At 36.1% G+C, this 12016-nt stretch overlaps 1 protein-coding gene across 2 annotated transcripts in view; it reads right to left on the reverse strand.

The window, feature by feature from the left end:
* Positions 1-3880: 3880 nt before the first annotated feature.
* Aplf (aprataxin and PNKP like factor) overlaps positions 3881-12016 on the reverse strand; it is a 61507-nt gene continuing 53371 nt past the window's right edge. For both annotated transcript variants that reach the window (XM_090336768.1, XM_090336769.1), the window contains one exon: positions 3881-4352. In XM_090336768.1, coding sequence (XP_090192894.1) covers positions 4153-4352 — 200 coding nt within the window. In that variant the 3' untranslated portion in view covers positions 3881-4152. The remainder of the gene's footprint in view (positions 4353-12016) is intronic.

Raw genomic sequence — 12016 nt, forward strand, 5'->3', positions numbered from 1 at the left:
GAGGTCTTCACCATGGTTCCACAGATACAATTCCACCTTTGTTTGGCACATCATCTGAAATTCTCTCATCGTAGTTGGCTCCCGTCTGAGCTGCTAAGCTCACATCTAATGGAGTTTAAAAATCTCAAGAATAATATATGATGCTGCTGGAAGTCTTGAACTTTTAATTTTATGGCTTCAGAGTATTAGCTACTTCTATTTATGGCTTTACATCTTTTATATATCATAAAAAATGGAAGTCACACAGACTGAGCCTAAACTTTGGAACGATTAATTTTCTTTGTGAGGTGCCTGTAAATGTCCTTGGTTCTCATTGGGGAAGATAGGTCCTTGGTGAGGCAGAAGCTTTTTCCAAAAGCATCTCATCCTTGATGGCAGAAAACAGTGTGGGGTGAGGGTTTGGCCTGTTTAACACAAATACTAAAGGTCCATCTGAAAGATTCTCACCCAGTGGGTCTGTAAAAGAGAGTGGCATTTGTCCTTTAAAGACATTTTACAGGAGATTGTAATGCACAGCAAAATCAAGAATCACTATTTAGTAAGTTTAAATTTGAAAATTTAACAAAAGTAAAAATACCCATCCCCTAATACTCACAACTTTCTGACTTGCCCTCTCCACAAATTCTTTCTTACTGACTGTAAAATATTTCCATGTTCCACTATAGCAACAAAACAAAACAAACTTCCACGGAAAAATAAGCTGAAACGTTACACAACACATTAGAAAGCATGTGTTAAGACAAAAAAATATAGAAGTGGGAAGAAGAGATTGATCAGGAGTACCAGAGCTAGAGGAAGCTGATATGCTGAGTGGATGACCTTGGTGAAAAATTCTTGGAGGTGAATATATAGCTGATAACAACAGCATGCATGGTATGCACCTTAGAAGCAGACTTTATCCTTTGCTTTGTTAACACCTAGGAAAGTCTAGACTACAGCAGAGCACATCTGTTGTTGACTATGAATAAAGTTCATTATGCACTTTAAGAGGGCAGATAATACTGTCAGGAACAATTATTGTTTATCACCTTTCCTTCTAAACACTCTATACAGGTCAGTTCTGTAAACTTGTAGGAAGAGACCAAATACAAATCCCATCACAGACTCCTGAACTACCAGAAGCAAGTGGGAATGAAACTGTGCCACAAAGCTCTGAAACAGGCCACTTGTGCTATGACAACGAACTCTGAACAGATTACTTGCAAGACTTATTTACCAACTATTTATTCTGAGTTTCATGACACCATTCAGGAAGAATTATGGTCTCAACTAGTCCATCAGCCTTATCAATGTTAATAACCACTAAAATTTTGTAAACAAACTCATGGCCTTGTTAGACCATCCTCACCAACCTGTAGAAAACTAAAGCAATGTCCAACTATTTTTTTAAATGTTTGTATCTTTAACTTCTGAAGGTCCTAGAAAACTGTCCTCCTTTCAAAAGATCAACCAAAACCATTTGCTTAGGTGGGTGCTGGTGGATCACACCTGTAAATCCTAGCTAGTCAGAAGGCTGGAATCTGGGAATCTGAAGCCAGTTTAGAAAAGTCCATGAGACTCTTATTTTCAATTAACCACCAGAAAACTAAAAGTGGTTCTGTGTCTCAAGGGGTAGAGTGGTAGCCTTAAGCTAAAGAGCTCAGGGACAAGGCCCAGGCCCAGAGTTCAAGTCCTACAACCGACCAAAAAAGAAAGAGAGAGAGAGAGAGGGAGGGAGGGAGGGAGGAAGGGAAGGAGGGAGGGAAAGATATGTCATAAGCCATAAATTCATCCTTTGAAAGTGTATAATTCAATGTTTTTTTCTAGTGTTTATGTAGTTATGCAACTACTGAATCTAATTTTAGAAATTTTGAATACTTGAAAGAAACCTTATACTGTTTTCCCCATTTACTCTGCCCATGCCTCTAGTAACAACTCTTCTACTTTCTCTATCAATGTTACCAATTTTAGAAATCTCACCTAAATGAATCATACAGGATGCAGTTTTTTGTGTGTAGCTTCTCATAGCACACTTTCAAGGTTCGTTCACACTGTGGCACTGTGGCATGTATCAATATATTTCACACATTGTATAACCAGATAATACTCTATTGCATACATAGACCATATATTGTTTATCTACCCATCAGCTGATTGGCACTATGGTGCCTCTCACTTTCGGCTATTAAAAACAATGCTTAGCCAAACATTGGTGGTTCATACTAGTAATCCAAGCTTCTTAAGAGGCTGAACTCTAAAAATCATGGTTTAAAGCAGGAATGTCCAGGAGATTTTTCCAATTAATCACAGAAGAAAAAAAAAAAACAGAAGTGATCCTGTAGCTCAAATGGTAGAGTGCTAGTCTTGTGCAAAAGGAGCTTATAGACAACACTCAGGCTCAGGGTTCAAGGCCAAGGATTGGCCAAAAATGAAACAAAAGAAACAAAAGAAAAGAAGAGAGGGAGGGAGGGATGCAGGGAGAGAGTTTAGTCAGGTGCTGGTGGTTCATACTTGTAATCTTAGCCACTCAGAAAGCTGAGATCTGAGAATCACAATTCAGTTAGACATGGCAGAAAACTCCATGAGACTTTTACCTAAAATTAACCAACCAAAAGCCAGAAGTGAATGTGTGGTTCAACTTGCAGAACCAGCCTTGAGTAAAAAAGGCAAGTGAGAATGACAGTCCCTGAGTTCAAGCCCCATTACCACTGCCCATCCCCCCAACCCCCAGAAGAATAAAGCTTCCATGGATATGTGTACAGTCTGTGACTGTTTTCACTTCTTTGGGTATATACTTAGAAGGGACATCAGAAGGGAAAATAGTTCTCAAGTAACAAAGTAGTAGGCAATAGTCAAAAAATGTTCAACTTTCCCTGCTTAAACTTAAGTGAATTTTAATATTATGCAATTACTTTGGAGAAATACCAGGAAAGCAATATAATAAATCTGGTTTTTTTAAGATAAATTTTTTGGTTCCCACAATGTGGGAAATAACAAGGGTGTTTTTGGTTTAGTAATTTATGATTCTACTATATACCTCCTTCTCTTTATACACAACTCAATTGTTACTACAAGTTCTAAATTATACTATAAATTCTAACCCATCCAGAATGAATGGCACTGCTGAGCCTGAAGTGGTTTAAGAAGAGAAATGCAGAGAGCTACTTCATTAAACTGGAGAATAAGGGTTTCTTCTTGGTATGAGGTCAGACTGTTAAATATATAAAATCTGGGCACTTTCATCAGAACACATACACTCAAAATAATGTCATTTGAAAAAATTACACTTAAAATGATTTCTATAGTCTTAAAGACAGCACCAGTAAGAGGAGAAGTCATTAGATAGGGCTTCAGTTTGAAAAACATCTAAAATTTGTTGAGTTCTCCTACTTTTAAACTCAGATATGTAACAAATTACTGTTGTGAAACACAAAATTACATTTCTTGAAACATTTCTATAGCTTAGCTGGACCTCTTTGGTAGCAATTTCCAGAAGAATCAAAGATTAAAGCTTACATCTAGGGTATTAAATAGCCCATATGTGATGGATGCCATTTTTAAAAGCCAGGCTTTGCTAGTACTCTCCACAAAAGTAAAAGAGGCATGCCTTCCACTTGTCATGAAATTTACCTTTTTTTTTGCCAGTCCTGGGGTCTGAGCATTGTCCTCAGGCACTTTTTGCTCAAGGATAGCGCTCTGAACTTGAACCACAGCATCACTTCCAGCTTTTTCCATGTATGTGGTACCAAGGCATCAAACTCAGGGCTTTTGTGCATGCTAGGGGAGCACTCTACCATTAGACCACACTCCCAGGCCCATAGTTTACCTTCTTAAACTTGCATAGTACTCTATAAAGACAAAATCTTTGGAAAAAACAAAAAGATCAAACTTTTATGCAGCCTATAACTTTTTATTAGCAATATAAATTTTGTGAAAAATATTATTACTCTTTAACCTCTCTGCTTCCTATTCCCAGATGCCTAAAATGGCTGGGGGGGGGGGGGGAGAGGGGAGTGTGTAAGGCAACGAAATACATTCTATCACTTCAAAGAAGGCAGGCATTTCACATTTCAGTGTTTTCTTTCAAAGAAGTTAACAGTAAAAATCATAACTATCAAAGAAGGAAAGCATCTCTTCAGTCCTGACTTTTTCCCATAGAGATAAAAGCAAAACTTATTTTTTTCTTTTCATAAACATTTTTGCTTCTTTCAAAAGCTCTTCTGTATCTTCCTTCTCTTCGTCTTCCTTTCCTGGTTCCCAGTCAGAGTCTTCATCCTCTGGTTCATAGTCTTCCTCATCATCATCTAGAAAGCTGTCATCCAGATCATACTCATTGGGTTGGGCCCCATCACCTTCATCTAAAATGCTTCTCACTGAAAAACAGAATTTGGTGTCCCACACATCAATCTTCCTTTAGATATTCTCACTGTACACTACTGCTCTGCATAGAAAAGAACCAACATGGCTTATTACAACTTTCCACAACTGTCATTTCAATAACATGACCACTATTATCATAACTTTGCCTACCTTGATAGAGTTGAGATTAAAATGGTCCATGACAGTCAAAATAATTGTTCCTGGCAATATCATAACTACATTCTACCTTCCAAGGTAGTGCAGTTCAATTTGTCTCACTCATTCTCTGCCCCTCCCTGATAAGACTTTTATTTCCCATTCTCCACTAACTTGGCGGAAGAAATGAGAAGGAGTGTTTGCCATTTCCTCTGGGGAAAAAAACCTTACGTTTTGACAGTACTGGATATTAAATCCAGGGTCTTAGTCCTGCTAAGCAGATAGTCTACTACTTGAGCCAGGCTCCCATCCCTTTCAATTCTAATTTGTTTTCTCAGATAGGATTTTCTGCTAATTTTGCCTAGGGTTGACATGAAATTGAAATCATCTAACTGCTTTCTGTGCTGCTGAAATTACAGAAATATGCCACAAGGTCTGCTGGAAACAAAAATATTTAAGGAACAGAAACATTTATCTGGAAATCTAAAAGACAATCCCTGATGAGCCGTGGATACATATGGTAAAAACATTATAGCCTGCTGGGAAACTCGGGAAAGTCATCACGCTTAACTCTCTTCAGCTTGTTCTAATTTTTACTCTGAGATCTTGGATACTATATTGTTGTAGAGGAAGGTCTAATGTTAGATTTCCAAAGTATGCGTACCTAGTATTTTGTTTTCTATTTTATTCTGTACCCTATAAAGATTCTGTACAATATTCTATACTACTACCAAAATAGATATTCTAATTTTCTAGGATTTAGTGTTTTCTGGGCTTTTTTGCTTTTCCTTTTTTTTTTTGCCAGTCCTGTGGCTTGAACTCAGGGACTGAGCATTGTCCTTGGGCTTTCTCAGGGCTAGAGCTCTACCACTTGAGCCACAGCACCACTTCTGGCTTTTTCTGTGTATGTGGTACCAAGGAATTGAACCAGGGTCTTCGTGCATGCTAGGCAAGCACTCTACCACTAGGCCAAACTCCTGGCCCATATTTGTCTACATTCTTAACTTTTTTCTTCTTACTATTTTATAATTTCTTTGATGCTTTAAAAATTACTCTAATTATGTTTTAGCCAGTTCTTAGAAAGTATGTTGGTAGCTCTGAATGTGTTTTGATTAATGGCTTCCTAAAATATTCACAGATGACAGGAAGATTTAACTTAAAAATCAAAGCGTCTGATAGGAAAAAAATGAGAATGACAAAGGGAATTGCTATATTGACTTCTCTTTTTTCTTTTCTTTCTTTCTTTGTCTTTTTTTGTTGTTGTTGTTAGTTATGGGGCTTAAACTCCAGGTCTGGGTGCTGTCCCTGAACTCTTCAGCTCAAGGCTACCACCCTAGCCCTGGAAAAGCCACATCACCACTTCCGGTTTTCTGATGATAAATTGGAGATAAGCGTCTCAAGGACTTTAGTGCCCCGGCTGGCTTTGAACCATGATCCTCTGATCTCAGCCTCCTGAGTAGCTAGGATTAGGGGCATGAGCCATAACTCCTGACTATACTGACTTTTTCAACTCCTATATTTTTTTCTTCCTACATTTTTATTAAGTTCAATGAGTTTTTTCACATGTCCATTATGCTAAAAATAGACCTTTGTTAGACTCCCCTCTTCATCACTCTGCTCTTCCTACAATAGTTCAAGCATGATCATTACCAGGCTTTGGAACATGCTGTTCTTATTACCTTCCTTACTCTTCAAATGATTGCCTGGCTTGCTCTCTCTCAAGATCTCAGAGAGTGCCCTTTTCAGCATCCTGTTAGAATGGGTGCCTCTCTTCACCACACCCTTTACATATGAGGCAGCTACACTGTTCTCTTAACATAGATTGTTTTTCTTAGTTGCCACCACCTCATGAAATCATGTACTATGTATACATACAATACCTACCTTTGTAAAATTCTATAAAGGTAGGACTTTGTTTCTATTATTCCATCCTCTCCTACATGAAGAAGTCAATGCATATATGTAATCATTGAATTTATTAGTAAATAAACTCATATATTCAACAAATATATGGAAAACATTAATTTAGCATCTTTAATTCTACAGAAATCCTTAATCTTCCTTCTATCCTACCTTTAATCAGCTAACCTGACAATAAAATGAGTTGCATATAAGAAACTTTTACTTAAATCTTGCTTGTTTATTAGTAATGCCTAGTAATCAGAAGTATCTAATTTGTTTATATCTACCAGCATTTAATTTGAATGTTTGTGTCTACTTTTTGTTATTCATTTACTTTTAGAGGAAGTCTAGAATCTAATAAATTGTCTGTGGCAACCCAAATGTAGCTGGTAGTCATATTCTTTATTTCACAAGAAATAAAGCAGACTTTTTTTGAAACAGGGTTTGTAATGCAGCGTAGGTAGCTCTGAAACTCTCCATCATACAGCCACAGACTCCTGAACGATAGGATTACAGCTGTGCACTGCCAAACTCAGCTAAATACTTCACATGCTGTTTTGCTAGTACTAAAGCTTGAAATTAGACCCTAGTGCTCAATTGGCTTGCTTGCTTAGCTTGAGCGCTACCATTTAAGCCACATCAGCCCATCTTCTTGCTAGTTATTTTTGGAGATGGAATGTCTTGAACTTCTCTTACGCAGCTAACTGTGAACTGAGATTGCGGACTAGCTAAGATTACAAGAGGGAGCCACCAGCACCTAGAGGAAATTTCCTTAACAAAAAAAAAAAGTATATGAAGGTGTTTTTCAGAGAAACGCCTGTTTCTGCCTTAAAAAATTAAAAAATTACTTACTTAGAAAAATATACTGATTCAATGAACTTGTTGATCTAAATTATTACATGAATCATGGGAACAATTTCAGGAAGCAGGGCTTTGAAATAAATATAACTAGCACCTAGGAGTATCAGTCTTCATCATGAAATTTTCTTATGCAAAAAGACTTTGTTGTACAATGAAAGCATTAAAGAAAAGCCCCTTTTACAGGTAATCTCCAACATGGCAAGCTGACATTATATCATGATATCTAGGCAAAGTTTCCACAAAATTGGCTATAGCAATGTTTGCTGTATAAAAATTTCACAGCAAACTTCCCATATGAAGAAGCTTTTCAGTTTGAAATCCAAGCAACTCAATCCTAAGACATTCTAGAAGAACCTCAAACCGTGGCCTCAGTATTGTGCAGAGAATGTTACTGTTCTGTGAAAAACTATGGACACACAAAGATAACAGTAATACTAGTGGTAGCTGCTCATTTTTTTCGACTAATAACAAAATGTATCTTTTTCTAATTTTTTTCAATTGTGATTTCCAGTAGATGTCTAGGAATTACACAGCAAAAATCAACTTTTTTTTTGCCAGTCTTGGGCTTGAGCTCAGGGCCTGAGCACTGTCCTTGGACTTTCTCGAGGCTAGAGCTCTACCACTTGAGCCTCAGCACCATTTCCGGCTTTTTTCTATGTATGTGGTACCGAGGAATCGAACCCGGGTCTTCGTGCATGCTAGGCAAGCACGTTACCACTAGGCCAAACTCCTGGCCCCAAAAATCAACTTTTTGTAAAGTTTAAGAGCCTATAGCATTTTCTTGTATTATATGTAGTTTTGCTGAAATATAACCAGTGAGCATATTTGAAAATCAGGAGTGAACTTGCTTTTTCCAAGAAAAAGTCAGTCTGAAAAGTCAACAAAATTTTTACTTTACTTTTACATATGAAACAATTAATCATTGCTATTCTTACTTAGTTATCCAGTCCTTTAGCCAATGGAGCATTCTCTCTTATAAACAGCAGGGTTGAGAGAAAGAGGACTGGAATCCCAAATATCTAGAGCAAATTAAACTCATGACAATGATATCATTTTGCCTAATATAATTCATTTTTAGATCTAGAATAAAGTTTTCAAATCATCATCTAACTCCATAAATGGTCATTTTAAGACCATAGTAGAAATGAGTAAAGGTGTATGAGATGCAAAAATGGATGAGGAGTTTTACTGTTTGAGGGCAGACTAGAGAAATAAGCTGTCATTTACTTTTAAATACTGAAGGATGTCAACTTAATTACCATGATGATGAAAGCTAGCTTTTGGGTGGAAAAGTAATAATAACTTCTGTTATCATGTTTAAAACATGCTATTATGGAAAGACTTGGAAAAAAATCATATTAAGTGAAGTCAGACCCAAAGAAACATAGGCCCCGTGGTTTCACTCATTTGTAACAATTAGTACACATTTAGGATTCTCTTAATAGAGGATCTTAACAGCTCAAAAACTATGTACATATGTCCATATAGGATGAAACTAAGCAAAATGCACTTCAGGATATGGAAACAAGAGGTTTATCTTTATGATTGATGTTCTTAATGTACTATGTGAGGCCATTTCTTTTTTTCCTCTTTTCCTCTTAAGGTTTATCTCATGTTGTTACTGTACCTGACTTTGGTGTCTGGTATACTGTATATACATTTATTTGTTTATTTGAAAATGGGAAGGCAAGGGAAAAACAAGGTGAGTGGGAGGGGTTGGGAGGAGGGAAAGTAGGTAAAAAACATGGGGAGAGGTAATAATGTTCAAGAAGTAACGTATTCACAAAAAACAGAAGTAATGTACTCACTACCTGATAAATAGAATTGCAACCCCTCTGTACGTCACCCGACAATAAAATAAATTTAAAAAAAATACAAAAAAACATGCGGCTGGGATTCTGGCCTAGTGGAAAAGTGCTTGCCTAGCATGCACCAAGACTCAGGTTCGATTCCTCAGTACCACGTACATAGAGAAAAACCAGAAATGGTGCTGTGGCTCAAGTGGTAGAGCTCTAGCCTTGAGAAAACCCAAGGACAGTGCTCAGGCCCTGAGCCCAAGCCCAGGTCTGGCAAAACAAAAACAAAAACAAAAACATGCTACTAATCATATGGTGTTAGGCTATGGCAATGGGTGATGTTTCTGTTTCTGAAGAAAACAGAAAAAAAGAAAAGGAAAATTCTTAATTTTGTAACCAACATTTCTTTCACAGTTTAAAATTCTTATCCCAAGAACTAAGTCTGTTATGCTGGTATAAGGGAGAGGTTAGATTGGGAGGGAAGGGGGATAATAATGAAAGGAGTGAAATCAATCAAGATGTATTATATATATAAACTTATTGGTTGAATGGTAACCCTTTTGCCCAACAAAAGATAATAAAAATATAATTAAAAATGAATCTAGGGTGACAGTACATCACATCAGAGTAACAGGTTGATTTTCAGGGTTTTTCTTTCCCTTTCTCATAAACTGTAGAAAGACTGTCCATTTAAGATATACATCCCTAAAGGAAAAAAAAATAGCTATATATCTTTATGTTTTACACATTGCTACCAAGCACTGACATTTTTGAAATGCACTGTTACTAAGTACACTAAGTTATTAATTATTAAATACTTATATGTTGGAAAAGCAATTCTATACTTCAGATCTATTTTATTACACATCATTTGTTTCTTCTTTAACGACCACTGCACCAGGCTTTCTGTTATCTCATATTCTTTCAAATCTTCCCAAACTAAGTTAGTGAGTCATAGAATTTCAAGTTAGCCACACTAATGTTCCTTAATGGCTTTCTTTCTAGATCTGCATCTTTAATCTATAGGGGAAAAGGGACAATAAACATAGGTGTGCATATCACCACCGAACTTTAACAGAACTCATCAGTAAATCATTTTAAAATTTCACCCATGAGTACAATAATATGTAACATAATAACAAAACTGTGAAAGAACTGCTCCAATAACCAGATGATAAGATGTTGACGAAAATTCCCTTTAAATGCTGTCAACAGGTTATTTAGCTAAGGAAGTATAAGACACAACGGTTCCTGGCTCTGATTGTTCATGCTCTGATATTTTGTGCCAAAACTCTAGTGCTCTAGAAATATTCGGAATGTTAGTGAAATCTTATACCAACTAGATGAATGAGAAAATTAAGTTGACAGCAACCAAATCTACAAAAACAATGAACTATATATAAACTGTCAGAGGGACATGAAGGATTTAAGGAATATTACAAATCAGAAATGAAGTACTAAGAGTTTAATGTAGCTGTTTAAATGTCAGTACTGCATTAAATCTTATTGTATTTTTGTATTTATGATATCTTGCTTCAAATTCACTATATTTAATTTTAAAAAGGCAAGAACCTACCTGGTTCTTTGTCTAATCTCTATTGTGTATAAATGTCATCTCCAGCCTTATTATTTATGCTGTTCAGAGTCATTGTTATTTCCTTTTCCTCATCTAAATCTCTATACCATGGCCCACCAGTTGGCAAGTTGTATTGATTCTTCTTGCAAAACCTTTTTGGTATCCAATTTCACCTTTTGGGTGATACATACACATGGTATTAGGATTAAGTAATGATATAAGAAATGAAAAAAAACAAGTGTGTAAGAATTCTATGTTAAATATCTGAGTTACAAAATATAAAAACATAGTATTTAATATTTGAAATAACTCCACATTCTCTAGTTATAAGTTTTAAAGGGAAAGAAATGTTTTGACTACATTGGAACATAACAATCTCTGTAAATACAGAGTCTCCCATTATCTATGGGAAATATATTCTAAGTCCCTAGTTGATACTTAAATCATAGGTACCACTGGCCTCTAGATATACTGTTTTCTCCTGTATAGTCACATCTATGATAAACTGTAATGTGTGATTAGACACAATAAAATATTAGAACAATAATAATAAAATAGTAAATATGTTATAATAGAAATTATTTTAAACTTAGGAATTGGGCTAGTTACTGGTAGCTCACAGCTGTAATCTTAATTACTCAGGAAGTTGAGATATGAGGACTGTGGTTTGAAGCCACTCCAGGCAGAATAGTCCAAGAGACTCTAATCTCCAATTAACCAACGAAGAGGCAGAGTGGAGGTGTTGTTCAAGTACTAGAATGCTAGCCCTAAACAACAAAACTCAGGGGCAGCACCCAGGCCCTGAGTTTAAGCCCCAGGACCTACACAAAACAAAACAAAAACATAGGCATCAGTTATTTCTGTACTCTTATAGTTGTTATTTTCAGATCCAGGCAGATGGCAGTGAATAACTACAACAATGGGAAGCAAAACTGTGGGAGGGGGCACTGGTAACAAAAAAGACTGTGAGATTAAACTGTTGCCAAAAAATATGTATACATTTTTTGTTAAGAAAAAATGTTTTGCAGTAAAAGAAAATATTCTAGATAATATTCTTCATAGAAAGAATATTCAATGATATTCCCAAGAATCAGTGATAATTCCAAGAACCTTTTCAAAGAAAATTCAGATGTTTTGAACTATGCTACATGATGCACAGTGACAGATTTCAGTAAATAGTTTCTATTCCCATAAAGGTACACAAAAGTCTTCTAATTGGACAATGCCATAATTTGTCAGTAGAGCATTATCTTATTGCTGAAAAAGAAGCTCCTTTAACTACCATAAATATATCATGAGATGGAACCCAGTAAAAGAAGTCTAGCATATAACAATATCTTTAGATTCAATTGAAGACAGTAGATTTATGTCGAGAGTACTAACTTAC

The sequence above is a fragment of the Megascapheus bottae genome, chromosome 7, assembly GCF_031878675.1.
Source record: "Megascapheus bottae isolate mThoBot1 chromosome 7, mThoBot2.hap1, whole genome shotgun sequence".
Lineage (NCBI taxonomy): Eukaryota > Metazoa > Chordata > Mammalia > Rodentia > Geomyidae > Megascapheus > Megascapheus bottae.